The sequence below is a fragment of the Monopterus albus genome, unplaced genomic scaffold (assembly GCF_001952655.1).
Source record: "Monopterus albus unplaced genomic scaffold, M_albus_1.0 scaffold34.1, whole genome shotgun sequence".
NCBI lineage: Eukaryota > Metazoa > Chordata > Actinopteri > Synbranchiformes > Synbranchidae > Monopterus > Monopterus albus.
In genome coordinates, this window is record NW_018127914.1 from 524109 (window position 1) to 545525 (window position 21417).

At 41.5% G+C, this 21417-nt stretch overlaps 1 protein-coding gene across 4 annotated transcripts in view; it reads left to right on the plus strand.

The window, feature by feature from the left end:
- dtnbp1b (dystrobrevin binding protein 1b) overlaps positions 1-21417 on the plus strand; it is a 555482-nt gene that overhangs the window by 522036 nt on the left and 12029 nt on the right. For 2 of the 4 annotated variants that reach the window (XM_020597563.1, XM_020597562.1), the window contains exon 1: positions 2596-2985. The exons of 1 other annotated variant lie outside the window; for it this stretch is intronic. Coding sequence is in view for 1 of the 3 variants with exons in the window: in XM_020597562.1 (XP_020453218.1) it covers positions 2940-2985 (46 nt within the window). In the remaining 2 variants the exon portion in view is untranslated. Of the gene's footprint in view, positions 1-2591; positions 2986-21417 lie in introns of those variants that run through there. One more of the 4 variants, XM_020597561.1, reaches the window with a different exon arrangement.

Sequence of the window (21417 nt, forward strand, 5' to 3'; positions counted from 1 at the left end):
AGGCCCCGGGGAAGACCCAGGACACGCTGGAGGGACTATGTCTCTCGGCTGGCCTGGGAACGCCTCAGCATTCCTCTGGAGGAGCTGGAGGGAGTGTCTGGAGAGAGGGAAGTCTGGGCATCTTTGCTTAGACTGCTGCCCCCGCGACCTGGTCCCGGATAAGCGGAGGAAAATGGATGGATGGATGGGTTGCACTGGATTTAAATGCAGCCACATTCCGTGAGTCACATTTGTAGGTACTTTCATAGTTTGCACTGTATCCACCTTTTAGTTACATTACATCAAGTTTACTATGCAAATTCTGTGTACGCCCACACTTTTCCGGACCGCCAAATTTTGTCTAGTTGCAAACATTAAGCCTACTTACATGTTTAGCTGACAGTAAAAATGTGGTTGAGGAATATTTTTATCTATCAATGCACATGAACCATTTTGATTGGCTTGGTTATTTTCACAGTCTCACTCAGCTGCATTGTAAACGGTGAGATTGATATGACAGGAGAGAGTGGTTGGTACTGTCAGTCTCAGACCAGTTGGCAACCAAACATGAAAGGTTACTCACCTGGGAAATTAACTTTTCTCACCCCATTTAATTGTCAGAAACAGCTTAAAATGATTCCTATAATGTAAGCACACTGCATCTTCTGTGTAGTCCATAAATATCTTTTTTTATTCCCCTCAGTAATTACTGTTATTCTTTTTGGATTTATCTCCTGCTGGACTGATGTTAGAGAAATACCAGTGTTTAATAAATCTGATGTATCTATTTGTTAGGGTAAAAAAAAGTGCTTTTAGGTCCCATCCCATGGCCGATGAATCAGGCATTTGCCGCCCACTTCCACGCTGGCCTATAACGGTTATGTACTGGTTAACATTTTCACACTCCACAACTCAAGGCATTTTCGTTAGACACTGGTTAGGAGTGCTGGGGATAGTGAGGTTTGGAAGTATGGTACCATCTCTCATATTTAAATCTTACACATTTTGGTTAAAACCTTAAAAATATTTCTTTAATCCGGTTCCAGTGTGTCTATTGGCCATGCATTCATAGAGTCAAGAAAACTGAATTGAGTTTTATAGCATCTAATTTTTGTGGACTTGTTTTTTATATTCAAATACTGTACATTTGAATGGTATCAACATGTCATCTGGGCTTTCCTCTTACTGAAAAGATACAATAAGCCAAAACAGTACCTTTTATTTTACGTAATAAAGGTACTTAATTATTCTTAATGTTAAGAACAATGGTACTTCTAAACATAATAGTTGCTAAGCTTTGAGTTCCTGTGGTCTTTTAGTTGATTAGTGCAGTTATTTCTGAGTTAACTGGTAACATTAGTCATATGCTTTTTTTCTCGTGTTCTTAATATCAGAGTGGCGATAAATTATTAATTGGTCTTCTTGTACTGCATGATGTCATATTGTCTAACTGGTGCACTTTTCACCCTTCCTACAATCCATACCATGGCGCAGTTCAAATAATCCATAGCTGTTTATGGAGGATATGATATTTTTGTTGTTTCCTGCAGTGTGACTGGTGCAGCTGTATCCAAATGCTATCGATTGTGGCTGTATCTTATTATTTGTGCACAACAACCCAGCAGGCATTGAGAGCTATGATGTGTCATAAAGATGATGGCTACTGTTGGCAGTCTGTGGCTTTTGCTGTGTGTGTTTAAGCTTGAGGGTTTAATTTTGCTTCAAAATGACTGACTACCCTTTTTGACTCTTAATCATATGTTGTTTGGTTGCCCTGTAGCTCTATATTTTAGACCAGCTTTCAGTTCATATTTCTCTACTGCACTGATCTGTAAGCAAACAGCATACTTTATTTCAAACACAATAATTTGAAAATCCATAATGCTCCAATCACTGGCACTAGCATGTTTGCGGAAGCCTTGCTTAGAATTGTCTTTCTTGGGTCCCATCAATTGCATTTAACAAGAATCGGAAAATTGTGGCATCTCAGATGAAAAAGACAGGGGAGGAGTTACTAAGGGACATGAGAGAAGGGTGACAGTGCTAGATGGAACTGTGATGCTCTTCACAGCATCATGCTAATCAGGAGGATTGTTATGTCCCCCCCTCAGGCAGTAGAGGCAGACAGAGTGGGTGTGTGCACGACTGTGTTTCTCCTACAAAAGTGTGATTTTTATGTAAGGCTGTGTGTGTGTGTGCGCATATATGATAAAAGCCATGAAGAAAACCCTTTTCTCTATGCTTTGCTTTATCCACTTTATTAGTTACTCATACCTGTTTATGAAAATAGCTTGCTCCTCCAGACACTTACTCATGCAAACATAACGAGGTATATGAAGATGAAGTACAGGGTTAAGAGGCATTTAGTGCATGTTCAGAGGTCGTCTGCTAATGCGTTCATGTTTTATAACAACATGTTCAGACACAGACTCATTGATCTGTACTCTATTCCCCTTCCTGCTTATGCACACACACCCTCTTTCCCATCCCTCTTCATCCTCACTTCTCTCCTCCAGCTCCCCCTTCTCTGTCGCTCAGCAGCAGCTAGTGGTATGCTCCACTTGTCTTTGCTCCTCTCTCTCTCTCTCTCTCTCTCTCTCTCTCTCTCTCCCTCTCTCTCTCTCCCTCCACTGTCAGCCTCAGCACGCCGGAGCTAGACACTGGTGCAACGCCGATCCATACATGCACATACACATGTGCTTCTTGGGTGCCTGGTTCTTGAACGCTCCATATCTGGTTGTGAATTAATGTGCCAGCTGATCTACAGGAGAATGTGTGTGTGAACATCTCTGGAGTGCCTTGTATGGAGAAGCGTGTGTGCAGAGTAAAAGACAGCGAGAGGATGCGTGGTGTGCTGGTGTTGTGATCAGTGGAGTTTTTGGTGTACTATCGTTGTGTTGTCCGCCTCCCCCCTCCGTCCCATTTGGTTATCTTGTGAGGGCAACAAACATCCTGGTGGGATGTCCACCTCACCTGGTGCAACAGACAGGAGCCAAAGGAACTCTTGTAAGTGACTTTTTTGTTCTTCCTTTGTGATTGGCAGTCGTGATCTGTCTGTGTTACAACATGTCGTGTCTCTGTGTGGCACGTTTTGTTTGAAAACAACCTTGATTGTGTGACACTACAGTATGTATGATGGTAGATGGACAATAGTAAAAGTAAAGGGGATAATGTGTACTTACACATGGAAAGAGAGTATGGGAGGGACGTGTAGTGTGTGAACATGCATGAGTGTGTTTACATATTCTGTTGAGCACCTCCAGCTGTTGATCTGCTGGAAAGATGCTGTGCGTAACTGACAACCAAGCCAGCTGTATCTTTTCAGTAAGAGGAAAGCCCAGATGACATGTTGATACTATTCAATACTGTCAAATTGATCAGAACCAAATAGAGAAATGGTTACAGTAGTGTTTAGTCCTATGTTTTTATTTCAGTATGACTAGTAGCTGCCTTTGTGTCTGTCTACTCTGCTGTATATACGTATGTTTTTCTGTAGCAGCAAGACAATGCAAGGACTGTGTTAAAGGAATACGACTATAATACTATAGTGTGAATTGTATCAGTTACTCAGTGGGTGAAAAGTGTGTGGGCCTGCTTTGCAGTTATGTTCGACTTCATCCTGACCTCAAGAAGCATGCGCGCACACTCAGACATACATACTTGTACTTGTATCTTTATGAGGACACTCTTTGAAATAATGCATTTCCTAGCCCCTCACCCTAACACTTAACCATCAGAACTAAATGCCCAAACCTAACCCTTCCCCTAACACCTAACCTAAACCTAATTCTAACCTGAACTCTAAAACCAATTCTTAACCCTCAAAAGGGTATTTCAGAAAGTGAGGACCAGCCAAAGTGTCCTCACTTTCCAAAAAATGTCCTCACTCTATAGCAAAGCATCCCATTTTTAGTCCTCACTATGTAGCTAGCAGAAGCACTCACACACACACAACCACACAAAACCAAAAAAATTGCTGTACTGTAAGTGGGTGATTGATAAGATGATGTGACTCATTTTGACTCATTTGAGAGCTCAATGGGAACATACACAAAGACACGAACACACATCCACACTGTCTGCCTTGACTGAGGCACAGATCACATCTGGGAAAATGGGTCTCCTTTTATTGCTTTCATTATTATTGCACCATCCGCTCCTCTTCTCGCTTTCATTCCTCTCCTTCCCTCTTATTGTCATGATGTTATTTACTAACCAACCTTGCGTATAACAGGCCTGGAAACCTTTTGTGTGTCTGAGTGATGTGTTAATGATCACACACTGACACAGCCACCCACAGTAGATGCCTAGTGTGTGTTTTGAGTGTTTTCATAAAATAATTCATCACCATGTTTGGTTATTTGAGTTATAGTTGGCTTATTGCTGTGTACTCACATGTTTAAGTGTAGTTCTTGGCTGCATGGCTTTGTACTTGACCAGTTTTTCTTTATTAAGACACATCCATCACATTGCCTCCTTATAGAGAAGTGCTCTCAAATAGAAATATCAAATGACTGCAGGCTACAAGCACTGATTTACTAACCGTAAGGTTACATAACCGAAATGCAGCATCAAAGGAAACAAGTCAATAGTCTCAGCTACACAATTTCTTATAAGAAAAATGAAGTTGAGATTAGTTGAATGTTGAACAAATGGAGAAAAGATTGATTTCATCAAGCAGAGGAAGACTTTTTTTTATTGTATTAGTATTTTAGGTGTTGTTATCTTAAGTGTAAATATCAAAGGAACATGCCCAAAAAATGCCAGATTATCTAGAAAAATGTATGGTATCAACTCATTAAAGCATCAACACATATCTGACTGATTTTTAAAAAAGCAACAAATTATAATTACATAATGCTGCAAATAGAGCATAGTTGTGATCTATTTATAGACTTGTGTTTAAAGCCTTTTATGTGTACAGCAGTAATATTTTTACAATCAGTAGCATTTTTGAGTCTGTGCTCCAGCAGCCTGACTCGCTGTGGTACAGTGTTATAACAGTGGAATGCTAGTGCACAGCAGCTTGTGTCCTCTGTAAAGGAGCAACAGCAGGCACCTGCCACTGAGATGAATGTGCTGTGTCATCACTTCTGCTAAATGATGGCTTACCTCTCCTCTCTGCTCTTCTTCCTTACCTTCCTCTTCTCTGTCCCCATCTTCCCTTTTTTTTGCACCCGGTGGCTGTGCACATCTGCTCTCTTCTTTGTTGGTGTCTGATATGTTCCTTAATTTCCTCTCCCGTCTTTCCTCTGCTATCCTCTCCTCTGTTCTCCCACCGTCTGGTTTATGTGGGTTCACAAGAAGCTTTAACTGCATGTAAATCAAAGTGCTGCAGTTGTGACTAGTCTTATGTGCTGTTTTAATGAGTGGTGTCTGGACTATTGAAATATAGTACAGTAACCGGCTCCTGCAGTGTCTCCGATGGATCAAGCCGCATGTGAACTTGGCTCTTAATGCTGCCAGGAGAAACTCCTTTCTTGTCAAAGAAAGAGTTTTCAGGGATAAAGCAAAAACAGTTGTACTGATAGGATGGTAGAAATTTTTGAATGTGCTTACATTTGAAAGTTTATTGGTCTCGTCATGCAGAAAACCTATCTAGAAAACAGTATTTAATGGGTTTAAGTGCTTATTACAACAATATCAACATACAGCATAAGGGTAATCATACAGCAGGTCAAAAAGATTGTCTTTGGCTGACATTTTCAAATTGTAATTAGGATGCAGTCTTCTCATTCTGATAAGAAATTGGCTAGTAATAGAAAAGGTAGCAGGAGTTTTTGAGATGTGGCATTTAGCAGGCAGCACAGAAAGTGTTTGTTTCCCTGTACAACCAAATATTTGCTTGTGCTGAAGAGTTTAAACACTTATTGCAAGTGACACTATTGAAAATGTCTGAATCCTGTGTTGACTTTTCCCCAGTGTCTCCTGTAATCAAGACACTATGTGTGTACGTATACATTTCTCTGTGCACCTCCGTCTCACGTAACCAAAATGCAATTAGCTTGCTAATTAGCCTATTCAAACATTACTCAGATAGCATGTAAACACAAAAGCTGTATACACAGGCAGACTCATCTTAATTTGTCAGTTCATTTTCAAGGAAGTCATGCTCCATTTGAAGCCACTGAAGAAGGTTAAGACCAGGAATAATGACATTAATTGTCTTTACAGGTAGATTTTGTTCTAGACCTGAAGGAATCTGTGCAGCTGAAGGATAAAGGCAAGGACAGAGCGTAGCTGAATTTTCATAAAAGAGTAATCACTGTTTAACCTTGACTGACTCCACTTTTTTGTTTGTGCAAAGTGACATGAAAAGCAATCAATATTTCAGTTCCATGTGAAATTCTTTGTAAGCATGTTCCCACTGCTGTACAACGTTTAAGGACAGTGCACATACATGCAGAAATAATACCTGCAGATTTTTTTCGGTGCAGTGACGTGGTTTGCCATTTTGATAATCATCCATCCATTTGTTTTTGTAACCAACTTATTCTTCAGGATCGTGAGCATGCCAACCATCAGTTAGGAATGTACAGTGTTTAGGATGGATAACACTCTCTCTCAATGTATGTCTCCAGTTTTATTGTCAGTTCCTCCTTTCGTTCCCCTTCTGCTTGTTCCCTCACCCTTTCATTACACCCCGTGTTGCAGACTGTGCCACCTGGCTTCACAGGTGTTGTTGGCACACTCCGAGCATGTTGTCTCCTCTCTTAACACTCATATTGTTTACTCAACTGCACTACTGTTTGGTTTGCAATGTACTTTACGCTGAGATCATCATAGTTCAGTTAACTTAGGAGGAACAGTCTGGGAGCAAAGATGCTTTTGGGATTCAGCTTTTACAAGGAAGGAGGGAGAGGAGACAAAGAGAGGAAGAGAGGTGAAAGAGGACTGAAAGAGCAGAAGAGATGGGGTGAAAGAAAGAGGTAAAAGAGGGCGTAAAATAAGTAGATGTAGTGAATAATGGGCAGGAAAAAAGATGAGAGCAAAGAAAAGACAGCAGAGGAAGAAGAGAACCGTGCCGTAGAGGAGGGGTAAAATAGAGAAGGCAGAGATAACAGGTGGAGGATGAATGAGTGGGAGAAGAGAGAGAATGAAATAGAAAATTGGTAAAGAGAAAGAATTTAAAAGACTGAGCCAAACTAAACTGCACATTACAGATAATGATAAGGAATAATAAAAAGCTGTAGGGGAGTAAGACAGGCCTCCACACTGTCTGGGTGCTCATTGGTGCTGGTTATATTGGTGGTGTGTAGGTTTAACAGAGCTCACTCACTGTAGAATTGGCAGATCTTGATTCTAGCAGCACAATCCTTTTTCATGTTAAAAGTTAATGAAATCAGTCGGTTGTACTTATTTTTTCAATAACAGTTGGTGTTATTAAAAACGTACTCATCTGCCAGACATGTTGACACTGATGCAGTTGTGTACATCGCAGACAAATAGATGAGGCTCATTTCAAGGAGAAAGCAGCTTTTGGAATTTTCCAATTGTAATTTAGACACTAACTAGGCTTGGCAGTCTTGTCAAAACTGGCATTTCTCCATATACCCCAAACAGCGACACTCTGGTGAGAATCCTGTTTTTTATTTATTTTTTAGCTTGCACAAAACCAAGTGGATAATGCTGCGAAGCCAGGTGTGGCAGCTGTCCCAAAAGTGAAAATATTACTGTGAAAGCAAAAACATTAGGGTGCAAATTTTATTGCCTGAGATCAGCTGGTTTAAGTCTTAGTCCTACAGCACAATATCACCAGCAAGGGCAAATTTAAGATACATTTTACAGGGTCTTTGTTTTACTGAGCCCATAGGAAGCATTAGAAAGTCATTTGGAATTTTCAACTAACTCGTGGAGTTATTGTTAGCTAAGGTAGCAACTGTGGCTTTAGCTGAGAAAATCTGTCAGCAGCAATTGTCATTTCAGCCCATAAATATTAAAATCTTTAGAAATAATACATCTGAACACCTAAGTGATATTTAGATTTTGTTCAAATTTCATGTCAAAGATTACCAGATACACTTCCATCCCCCACGGAGTCATTAAAAGTCTCTGTGTGTTCCCTTTATTTTTTTCCCCAATATCACAGCTCCAAATAAGCTCCCACTGTTCATCATGGTGAGAAATTACACTCTGAGCTGTGTGGCTTGACAAAAGAATAAATACTTGGACAGATCCAGAAGGAACATAATGATTGTAATTAAAGGAACAAAAGTGACTGGTACATTATTTAACACAGAGTTTATGGCAGTTGTTTTGTTTTAAGGGCATGCCCAAGCTACATCAGTAGCAAAGCAAGAGGGAGAGAAATACATCTAAGTTTAATTTGTCAGATGATTTTAAAGGTCCACTCAGATGTGCCTGGGAATGATGTAAAAGCAGAGGACCAATATGACATTCTTTTAAATGACACTGCACACAAAGACATACTGTGCAAAAACACTCAAATGCATGTACACATTCACACACTAATATAGACACAGATGAGCAAAGACCGCCATGCACACTGTATATCTACTGAAATGCAAAATCTATTTTCTAGTCAAAAAGAAGCAGATATAATCAGTTTTTGTCTCAAATTTTGGTCACAGATGGTTTAGAAATTGCATTGTGATGTACCTCAGCAGGTGGGTTATCACTTTTTCTCTCCCCTCCTCCCACTCTTGTGGGAAGTGGAGAGAAAGAGGATTGAGAGAAACTTTAATAGTTTGGTCAGACATGCAGAGAGTTGCTCTAATTAGGCCCATGGTTGGACAACCGGTATTTACAGACCCAGGCAGAGAGAGAGTCTGAATTTAAACTGTCAGTTCTTGTGAGACTAATGATTTTTGCATGTGCAGACACTTCTTTGCATTTGCATCTCTCTTACCTGCTATACATGTGTTTGGGTCTGTTTGTATTTTTGCTTCATATTGTAAAGTGAGCTTTTCTGCTTGATTATATGCTGGGAGTATCAGTGTTTCTGGTTCTTGTTGTTCAGGCTCCTATAGTGTTTTTACAAGGTTTTCCTTTGCCTGCACTCTCCCTTTGTCCTCCACTTGCCTGCCTGCTGTCTTATGTAAGGGTATATAACTCAGGTCAGGCACATACAAATAAACCCCTCAAGGACCATTCATTTGGACTTGGGTCAGAGAATACATCTTTTCCTTTCCCCCTCTCCCTTCTCCCTAGTTATCTCTGCCTCTGTGACCAGAAAACGCATCTGTTTTGTACAGTACATGTATATCAGACAAATGTGCAGTATTGTGTATTCCAAATTTGTAAGCTGTGTGTGTCAGTGTGACACAAAAAAACGAAAGGGCACAGCAAGACAGGTTGCTGTGAGGGAGTAAAGCTTTCCTGCTGTGTGCTAGGTGACTGTGTGTGGCCCAACTAGAAGTCAGCTACAACAAACCAACAGATGGATTGATAATACAGCATCATCACTGGGCCACCGAGCAAGTGTGTCATCCCAAGATGCGATGCAAATGCAAACACCTACCCACCTTGAAGAAAGAAAGCATACACTAACTCACACTGAATATTAAACATCTAAAATAAGATTATTTTAAAAAACTTTTATGATAGTAAAAAAAAAAAAACTCTTGTTGCCAATTTTCTTTCTTTTTGGACCCACTATGAAAAATATTCTGTGGCAAAAATCTTTAAAAATGCTTTTGCTGCAGAGAGTTGGATCTCTGTAACAATGGCATGTGTGGGCTTGTGTGTGCACACACGTGCACTCATGTGTGATGCTGCCTCATCTCTGTGCAAAAGCTCTTCGTAACATTCTCTGCCCGGCCAAAATTAGCCTTTTAACAATTCATGCTGGGGCCAACAGGAGGGCGCGCTCTGACTGCAGATAGAGAGGGTGAAAGAGGGGGAAGAGCAGCAGAGATGAAGAGAATATGAGAAATATGCAGTGACAAGACAGGAGAGAATGAGAGCTGGCAAAATAAAGAGACATTGCTGATAGCTTTTGATGTCTCTGTCAGGGCCTAACAAAAACACCCTTGAAATATTTAGCATAGGACTTAATCACAGATGAAGAGAACAAGCTCTCTGCCCGATAGCTCACCCAGAGCTGAATGTATTATCTACACCAAATATATATATATATTGATAGTGTTAGCAAGATGGTTTTTTTGTTGTTGATGTTTGTTTTTTAGTTTGACGTCATTACCATGACACCTTAATGTCAATAACTGGAAAAGTCCAGCACAACTATTTAAAGTAAAGCAGTCATTCAGGATGAACAAGAAATAGTTTGTGTAGAAACTTTATTTTTTTGCTTGTGGTTCTGCTGACGTTGCCTATTCATCAAAATGTCTCTAAAGAAGATATTGCAGTGAGTGTACAGAAGCTGGTACATCAATATGATTTTCTTCAATGCAAATAGAGTACAGCACTTTACCATGGCAACCTCAGTTTGGAGAGCAACATAACTCTACTACTTCACATCTTCATCTCACAAATCCTCTGCAGCGGGTTGTCAAGTTTATTATGGTGATATTCGTTTTTGGCTCATCCTGTTCCGTTCTTAGTTGAAATTTAGTTCTATTTAATTTAGAAGTTTTACTAAGTACTATTTTCCAAATGTCTCAAAGCACTTGCTTAATCTTCACAGTATTGTGGAGGTTCTGTGGCTATTTCAGCCACGTGGAGAAAGTGAATGATGCCACTCATGTTCAGAAGAATCAGAATCAATCTCAGAATCAGCTTTATTGGCCAGGTGTGTGAGACACGCGAGGAATTTCACCCTGGTACATTGGTTCTCAATGTGTATGTACATATCCCCATGCAAGGGGCAAGTAAACAGTAGACCAACATAAGGCTGTGTAATATAACAAAATAAGCAGTATTAACAAGCAACAGACAGTGCAAACAATGCAAAATAAGCAGTAAACAATGCAGACAGACAAAGGAATGCTCACTGAGATAAGTAGGAATAAAAATAGAGGACTTAAAGATAGAGACCTGTACGGATCTGTATAATCTGTACAATGTCTATATACAGGTATTGCACTGAGGGTTATTGTCCAGTCATACTGTCGTGGGTCAAGTGTTCTTCAGACTGATGGCCTGGGGGAAGAAACTGTCCCTGTGGCTGGTTGTCTTAGTGCACAGTGACCTGTAACACCATCCAGAGGAGAGGAGTTCCAACAGATTGTGTCCAGGCTGTGAGGGGTCAGCAGTGATCCTCTCCGCCTTCCTTTTGACCCATGAGGTGTACAGGTCCTCCATGGAGGGCAGGCTCACACCAGTGATCTTTTCTGCAGTCCTGCCTGTCCACTGAAGTCTGTATTTGTCCTGTTTGGTTGCTGAGCCAAACCAGACAGTGATGGAGGTGCAGAGAACAGACTTGATGATTCCTCTGTAGAACTGTATCAGCAGCTCCTGAGGCAGGTCAAACTTCCTGAGCTGGTGCAGGAAGTACATCCTCTGCTGTGCCTTCTTGGTGATGGTCCTGATGTTGGATGCCCACTTCAGGTCCTGGGAGATAGTGAAGCCCAGGAACTTGTAGGATTTTACTGCTGATACAGTGCTGCCAAGTATGGTGAGAGGGGGTAAGGCGGGGGGCTCTTCCTGAAGTCCACTGTTTTCAGCTCCAGGTTGTTGCGGCTACACCACAGGACCAGCTGCTCAACCTCCCGTCTGTTGGCTGACTCATCACCGTCCCCGATGAGACCAATGACCGTTGTATCGTCAGCAAACTTTAGGAGCTTGACAGAGGGGTCCTTCGAGATGCAGTCGTTGGTGTAGAGTGAAAACAGCAGAGGGGGCGTGCATAGGTCCCCGGGTAGTCGAGGTGTCGAGGTGCAGGATGTAATGCAGTGCCATGTTCACTGCATCGTCCACTGACCTGTTTGACCAGTAGGCAAACTGCAGGGGGTCTAGCAGGGGGTCTATGGTGTCCAACACCAGTCTCTCAAAGGACTTCATAACTACAGATGTCAGGGCGACAGGTCTGTAGTCATTCAGTCCACTGATGGAGGTTTACTTGGGGACTGGGATGATGGTGGAGCATTTGAAGCAGGAGGGGACTTCACACAGCTCCAGTGACCTGTTGAAGATATGTGTGAAGATCGGGGCCAGCTGATCAGCGCACACTTTCAGGCAGGAGGGGGTCACACCATCTGGGCCTGGAGCCTTTCTGATCTTTTGTCTTTTAAATAGGCCACGCACAGAGATTGTTAGAGGTGGGGGGCTGGAGGGAAGGGTGGTGATTGTTGACTCCTTACGACATGTCCATATCATTCACGCCAACAAAGCTTCCCCTGCAACCTCTCATTTCCCGACCAATGCAGCCTTGTGTGTACAAGCACAGCAGGGAGTTGCGTTTTACCACTCAGTCTGAGCTCCAACTAACAGTCATTCTGATGTTACTTGAACCACCAGGGAAAGATAAATAGTGTCCTGCTTAAAGTAACTATTTGAAAGAGTCTAATCCGATAAAATGTTTATACCAACTTCTTGCTTTTCTTTTGACAAAACCAAAAGATAAGAGGCAAAAGCATTTTGATAATTATGTGCCTGTTTTAGTCTTGTCTTTGAGTATTATTTATATACAGACAGGCTTTTCAGTTAGACATTTTCACACCCAAGACCTGAACAGAGTGGATGTGTTGAACTGTATCGTTTTATTCGATTCTTGTAAAATATTACAGCTTGACATTACAATATATGAGAAGTTGTTTTAATTTATGCAGTATGACTAATATTTCCCTGAACAGCAGCAGAGGAATGCTAATTTGAGAAGGACCAAAGAGGAGCTGTCTACATAAGACAGTGATTTGGAAACCGTGTAAGAAAGTGGAAGCTCATGGGCTAGAAGAAGAGAGTTGTAACCGCTTTCTTGCTGCCTCAATCTAACAGAGGCACAGAATCGCAGTCGCTATAGACCACAGTAGACCAGCATTTGTGGACATGAAGGAATTACATTTGTAGATTCATACAAAAGTTCTATTATCTCACTTGGCTACCTCTTGACTTAAGTCTATATACAGACACTTCACCAGCCTGAGGCTGTAAGCTTCTCTATTGTTGAACTGTGCAAGTAGGAAATGATGTTGCTAAATAAAGGCTAAGGTTGGGTGTTACATTTGGTCGACCCCTCGCTGTGTGGTGGGACAGAGGAAAGTTGGATCCAGACTGCAGAGTATCACTTCAGGTAAATGGTAGTTTTGTTACAGACAGAAGAATTGTGGTACAAATATTGTGGTGCTGTGTGTGTGTGTGTGGGCTGTGGTGTCTGAGAGGGCCACTGAAACCCAGGAGAGCTGAGTGAATGGGGATCCTGTCTCACGGGTCGGGGAAACTCGGCCATTGAGGTGGAGGAGAGTACACCGTCTGTGGGTGAGCACAGAAGAGAGAATAATGAGTCAAAGTGTATAAAGTGGATTAGACTCACGGAGCGGAGAGGGGAGGGGATAGCAGCTGAGATGCGACCCGGGCAGAGTGGTGTTGCTGGTGGAAGTTGTGCCGCTGGAGAGTGGTGTTGAGCGTCGTTTGAGGTAGTGGTGGAGTGATCCAGGTTAGGAGGTGTTGCTGAGTGCCGGGCTTGAGCATTGTTCTGGAGAGTCCGCTGTAGAACGACCCAGGCTGAGTGGTGTCATAGGTCAGCTGCAGCACAATAACAGTAAGCCAAGCAGGTGAAGGAGTAGCAGCTGTGGGACAACCCAGGCTGAGTGGCGTCGTATAGAATAGCTGCAGGGTGCTGTGTTGAGACAAGCGTGGGAGCTGGAGTCTCACACAGGTAAGCACAGCAGTCCAAAGTTGAGATAGACAATGAAAACAGTCTTACTTGAAGTTTGTAGGCTTACAGTCGTTCAATAAGTGGAAAGAGGAATTCAACAATCAGGGCCAAGGACATGGAGTAGGTTCTTCACATAACAAACTGGCCTTGAGTAGATGTCTGCTTGGGTCTTTTGGAGCTGGTGGGTGTAATCAGCAGAATCTCCCACAGCTATGAGCCACACCCGGGTGCCAGTGTCTGTGGAGGTAGCAAGGGAGACAAACAGAGAGAGAGAGAGGGATTGGAGAGCCAGAGAGGCAGGGGGCAACGAGCAACCCTGACATTGGGGATGGCATGGGTCAAGAAAAGAGACAAAAGTAGCTCTTCCTGTTGGGTGACCAGGATAGAAGAGAAACAGTGAGATGGCAAGGCTGAGAAATAGAAAGTGGTATATGGAGTTAAAAGTAGGACAATTGTAACTAGTAGTTGTACATTTGAAAACCAATTAAGAAGGAAAGCAAGGTATGTAAAGTAAGCTTTTAGTGGAAAAGCTGAACAAATGTTTAATAAAAATACTTTCCATAAAGCGTGTTAGAAATTAATACCAAGATACCATTTCTTTGAGATTCTGTTGATTGTCCATTTGCCATAGTGGTAAATTTCAAAAATGAGCATATAAAGCCAAAGTAATAGATTTTTTTAGCTGATAATGATTCAGGGAAATAATATAATTCTTTCTGGGCAGTAGGCTAAGGTGACACAACAACACAAAGCACCATACTGTACATACTAGAGATTGCAGTGTTAATTCCCACCCCACGTCCAAAGGATTCTTGACTCTCCGCAGGTAATTCCAGAAAAATACATTTATTATCAACCATTCAACCTGATGGAATTAACTTCAGATATTTAAACAATGTTGCACATATGTTAGAACACCTGCTTGAGATTTTTTACTCTGGTTCAGCAAGGCATCGTGCATGTAAACCAATCTATTATGTATCAGCTTCCCTAATTGAAAAAAGCCACCATAGTGTGTAGTACTCACTTGTTATGGTTATAAAAACATGAACTGGGGTCCACTTGAGACTTTGCATAGCTTTTCCCAAGGAGGTCTTTACATTTTTATGCTTTCGTCATCCCACAGTGTGTGTACGCTTCACTGGTTTTCTGTTTTGTGCTATCTTTGCTATGCTTGTGTGAACCCACGGTGCTCCACTGTCTCTCCCTTTACTGTAATACAACTTAAGCTGCCGTACATGCAACCAGTCACAGCTGATTCAGGTTTTATCTTATAGGGGATAATAATAAGGTGATGTGCCTAGACCTCAAAGCAGAACTTTAATAATTTGATGCACAGTATAGTACACAATGTAGAGCGTAGCCATCATATACAGTGTGCTGTGTGTTTCACTGAATTTCTACAGTGTTAGAAGTTCAAATTTGACTCACAGCCTCAGATGCATGTCATCCATCCTACGTCCTGTATCTCTCGCCGCTCTCCTCTGCTTAGAGAAATAAAAAAATAAAGCAAAGTGAGAACAGGTCATTCTTGTGAGGCGTCTTGACTGAGGAGCTGCAGTGGGTTTTACTGATGTGAGGTTCACATTTTTATCCTTAAAACCAACATAGTGTGTCTGAATTACCTATCCATATTGGATGTAAATCTATACATGTGTATGCAGCTCCTCATTTGCACACAATGTGAACCTACAGAGAATTTAGATGTTTTTAAACACTAGAAGCTGTTTTAATCCAGATGCAGTGCCACAGTAATACCAATTGTGCAGAGCTTAAAACATCCCAGCTGTATGGGCTAACTAGACTGTATAAAATGCCAGATGGCATGTGTGCACTAGTTTCCCCTTTCTGTCTATGCTGGCTATATATTTGAGTCACTGGTAGGGATTTTAACTGCTTTCCCTGTTGTGAGGCTCAGATTGGCCAGGTCTCCTGATTTAGAGGCTAACACATAGTCATTACTGTGTTACCCATCGTTAAACAAGACATCACCCTTATCCGTGTGCATAAGGCTGCCTTCAAGGCAAGCAATTAACCTGTTAGAAAAATGCCTTTTATATTCACTTTTTCTTCCATTCCTTCTTTCACCTCTTCATTTAGCCTCTATTAACAGTTCCCAGAGGTTCTAGCGAAGCATTTTTGTCTCCAGGGGAGCAAGGCAATGTTTTCAATCTGTTTCCAGCATTACATCATGACATACAGCATCTATACTGTATGTGCATATGGTTAAGGCCTTTTTGAGCCAGCAAACTGTATCGAGCTCCACCACAGTGTCAGTCCTCATTGTCAAGTGCTTAGAGCAGATTGGTTGAATGCTGATTTATTTGTAGCCCAGGAATTCTTTTTCTCCCATATTTTATCTCTGAGCACAAGGAGGAGTATAGGAAATAGAATTTTTCATTATCCATTAAGACACATTTAATCCCTGTTTGAAAGGATGGGTTTAGCTGAATTTGACTGGCAAATGAAGCAGGTCTGGAATCTCAAAATTCTGATTAGGCTAAGAATTTAGTTTCCACATACTGGGCGGCAACATTTATCACCCAGGCCTCAGACATTAGTTACACTGGATTCTCAGCAGAAACGTGTGTGTGGTATGTTCAATATCCCCTCACAAGACGTTTAGCTAGATGCAGTCAGCTAAAACTGCATCAGGTGACATAAAGAGGGTTCATGTGGGTAGTACATGTTGTTGGCAGATGATGGCGGGCAGTTTGACAGGCTTGTGAAGAGCTGAGAGACCTCTGAGAACATGCAGACCTCCTCTTTCCTCCTCTGCCTCCTTGATGGATCAACCTTGTGGTCAGCAATGTACTGTCAGGTGCTGTCAGATAAAACAACCTGCTCTCTATCCCTCTAGCTGCCTTTCTTTGTCACCGGTTATCAAGATACTGCTCTAGACCACAGAATCATATTAGATGTCACTTGTAACTCAGGGTTACTAAGTGCGTTTGCTTGGTCTACCACAAGAGTGAAACCATTTTTGTCTTCAAAAATTGTTTGCAACACATCTTTAAGTCATCCATATGTTATTTTTATAAATATATAATGTATTTGTTGATATTCATTTGGCCATAAGAGTATGCATTTGCAGTAGTATTTCATGTGTCAGAAAGGTTTGTCTGTGATTGACTGGTGCAAATTTCAAGTACAGTTGTTGGTCAAACTTAGCAAACATTTTTCCTAACCTTAATTTAATACTTAATTTTAAAGTACAATTAAAGCCTCTAAATGCATAGACTGGTTATGTTCCAGACCCTTCACCCCCTTTGCTGCTGACCTTTTCTAACCATCTGGCCTCTGACTGTGTAAACTGGTTTCTCCCAGCCTGTCTGTTGTGTGAGTCCATGCTAACTTTACACATGTATTGTATGCATGAACATACATATTTAAAAAGGTTAGATGCCTCGAAGCAATGTTTTGAGTTAAATGTATGGTGGCGGTGGGAAGAAAAAATATAGTCACTGCTTCTGCTTCAGACTTTTCTACCCACAACATGTAGATTTTAAACTTATTGACTTAAACAGAGGCACAGACAGTTACACATCTCAAGATTGAATACAGCTGCTCATTGTGTGCCTGTGCAGCACTAAGACAGTTTTGTAAATCTTAATAAAAGCTGGATGAGAATCACTCTATTAACGTGGAGTTCTGGCTTAACAAGGATGAATATGTCAGTTCATTTCCATTTGCTTCACTGCTGTGTCAGATCAGAATAAAAACTGCAAAATAGGACCTTGAGATCCAAGATGCAGCTATTCTCATCATAATGTGTCCTATCAATACTAATTGTGGCTGCGTGTGCAAGTACTGGTTTGAAATATTCATTTAAGGTGCAGTCTGTGAGATGTAGAGACATCTAGCAGTGATGTTTCAGAATGCAATGTTCAGCAAAGCTCTCGTGTTAAACAGCCCTCACAGCAATTACCATAAATGCAGGACAAATTGTGCACTTGGAAAACAAGTGCGGCTCACTTGAATGCAGTGGGTTACTCAACACTGGCCATGTTCTAGCTATAGCTTTCAAACTTAAAACTTGCATTTAGGTTAACCTGTTGGGCTAAATTACCTGCCCACCAGAAAACGGGCATCTTCATTGCCATTCTGTAAACACTTGTGCCTCATCAAGGATTTCCATCTGGGGAAGGCCACACCAATGTTTATCCTCGTCTAGCGCCGTCACCTATCCTATTTTTTATGTTTTTGCTTCTTTGATGAAAGGGATTCATGCTGTCTTCCTTTTTTTTGAGTTAAAGTGTGACTATGTTTCTTCAAATTATAGTTCTTAAACTCACAACAATGCTTCCTTTTGTTTCTAATGTTACTACTACTTCATCTTCTAAGCATCTCCAAATCATCACTCCATATCTAAGCTGCTACATCGACATGAAATTCATGCTCTAAAGCCAGTGTGTACTCTGACCGTTCTGAGCTACTGTAAAAAACTTGCTGGCCTCCATGATATAAATGTAGATATAAGAGGCTCATTCTAATGTACAGAAAATGCTATTATTTTGTAATGATTACACATTAGTGAAAACATAATTATGCATACTATAGCCCATTTCTGCTAATAAATCCTTCTAGGATATAAGTTGTAACTTTCAAAAAAAATGTCAATTATAAGGAGGATTTTGGAAGCGCCCAGCACATCATCTAAACACGCTCAGTGAGGTTAGTAGCTCTACACTTACAGATGTGACCTTCACCCCCCTCTCACTTCTAATTGGTACATTCCTAAACAGTAATCACGCCTCTAGTGTGAATGGTCACGGAGCGAGCTGACATCTCTGATTTGCTGCTAGGCGTAGTCGTGACCCGTCCACTCAGTCTATTAACGTGTGTGTTCTTGTGCACCCATTTCAGCCTGTCTCAGCAGATTAATGTATGTCTTTAATGTCATCTGTTCCCTCCGTGTGACTAATACACAGTAACCCTGGCAAGTAACAGTGACATCTTGTTTTCACATAGTAGTTCAAGGATTCGAGATTTTTATTTGCCATTTATGCATAAACAGACAGTCTAGGCATATAGGAATTCTTGTGCAGCTCTCTGTCAGGTAAGGAGTCAAAAGCCAGAAAGAACACTTAGTCTTAAAATAAAAAGTTACATAAAGGCGACAAAGCATTAAAACCACAATACACAACAATAGGGCAATAGTATTTCCCACAGTGAACTTCAAACATCACACTTAGTAATTCACATGGTGGGGTTGGATATGGCATTACGCTTGGTGAGGTAGTGAGGGGTTACTGCACATATATTGTCACATTTCTCACATTTTAGTATTTGCCATCAGTCTTACTGCAGCACAGAAAAAGCTGTTGTAAGGTCTTGTTCTCTGTGTGATGATACTGTTCACTATGTTCATATGTGAAATCAGTCAGAAGGAACTGATTAGCTCACTCGGGTCTGTGTAATGGGCCTTTTCCTTTTGCATGGGATCTGTTAAAAGATCAACTGTAATGTACAATGAAAAATTCTCTCTCCTCTGGTGGCGTTTGGACTGTGAATGACTTAGCAGGAAGCAAGGAGCCCTACTGAGCTTAGCCTTACATGTTGATGTGTGCAGTTGCCTGGTTACATGTATAGTTAGCAAAACTGTTTTAACGTGGGCTTTGCCTCCCACTCAAGTTGGATCGTGGTTATCGACAGCGAAAGGGAGAGAAAGGTTGATGTGTGCAGTCAGGAATCATGTAGAACAAACAAATATTTAACAAACTCATGTTACTCTTTTCTCAAATAAACGCAAAACACAGCTTCAAGCAAAGAGTGTTAGTCTAACTAAATAATCACCACTCTCTGTTTCTAATGCATCACAATTGCAGAAAAGATACTCAGTGACCACTTTATTAGGTACACCTGTACAATTGTATGGAACTCAGTGCAACACTAACATCTGTTTATGAAGCTCAGAATGGTTCTGTTTTGGGTGAAATTGTCATAAATGTATAAATTATGTGTTTATTATTGAGGGGCATCTATATTTGTTTTCCCCAGCTGCATATACACTATGAGAAGGTCAGAATATTGTTACAGTGTACCGTCTGAACAACGCAGAAGGGACCCAGAAAATGTAGAACTCAGACTCAAGATCTAGATACAAGGTATTTTAATCAAGAATAAATGATAACTGAGGAGGTCACACATGCACACACTCAGCAGGCCTGCAGGTGATTACCGCTAACATCGGTTGGACCGCTGGTAAGGGGCAACCCAGGGCTGGAGAAGAGCATGGTACCTACAATATGCAAGAAGCAGAGGGGGAGAGGTTAAAGGGGATCAGCAACACAGAGAGTCAGTGTAGGTGTATGGGTAGTGGTGAAAAAACCTGGGCTACTGGACAGTCCTCAGAGCCAGTCTCCAGCGCAGTGAAGTGCTGGACTGGACAGAACACCGGGGTGAGGCTTGCTGGGGAGAGATGGATGATGGCAGCAGTGGCTCCGGTAGTAGCTCGTAGTGGGTCGGGGTATAGAGGGTTGACACAGCATGCAGTCAGCCGCCTGGTAGGTAAGGGAACAAAGCAACACTCACAGAATACGGGGGGATGGCTCCGAGGGAGTCGAGAGTAGTGCTGGGAGACTGGGTCATGGGAACCAGAAGAACCCCATAGTGACAGTCTGAGCTTGGGGGAATTCAGTCTCCCCGCTGACAAGTTAGCACAGCTGAATGACAAAACAAATAAAGCAGGTGCACCAAAAACAAACAGCCTAGTGCACTAGAGACAAATCAGTCTGGACACAACACAGGACTTTCTGTGAATCACAAGAACAAAGTTGGTTATAGAACTTCAGGAAATCCAGAAGCAGCGAGGTAGCCTGGACAGTGTCAAAAGACTATCTGGCGACGAGGTCATGTCAGCACTCCACTTAGATATCGCCAGGAATATTGAGTGCAGGTGTGCGGGGTGTACCTTGTCGCTGAGTGCACATACCAGCCCGTGAGGGTGCAGAGGTGCTGGCTGCTGACGTGACAGAACACCTCTGAATATAATGTAGTCCAGTTTGTGTATGACTCAAATATATTGTGATCACTCACATAGACCAGCAGAAGTCACGGCAATGTTATATTAATGTTATTGTACTGTATGCTATTGCAGTATTCTCAGTATTTGATTGTATGTCCTGTCAGTCAAGTCCCTCGTTAGATCTGCATTATGGACTGTGGCATCACTGAAAACATTCTTGATTGCTAACCAGTGAAAACTGGTTTCTGCATGCCTGTCAGCTGTGAATGCTTGGCACATAAAGTAAAACATTGTGCTAGTACACCACTACATTGCCACATTAGTGGAGACAAATTCACTATAGATTTTATGAGATCTCCCTGCTAGAGACTTGTCTTTTAATATGGGAAAGGTGACAACTGGAAAAAAGACTTCTGTGCAATAACTGACAAAATAAGTGCAAAGTAGTTGTATTGATAGTTTATCTGTAATAGTGAACCATTAAATGATTTTATTTCATGGTTTGTGGTTATACTGTCAATGCCTATAAAACTCAAAACAAGTATACTGTAAGTATTTGCATAGTTTATCTACATAACAAATTCTGATATGTCAATATAGAGCACCTGCATATTTCCTGTTCCAAATCATGTTCATTGTGTGGTACAGACGGGTGACAAATTAAAGGAAAAAAACCTGAATGAGTGCAAAAACACAACAAATGCAGATGCTGGCATGGTTTGGATCAGCCTGTCTT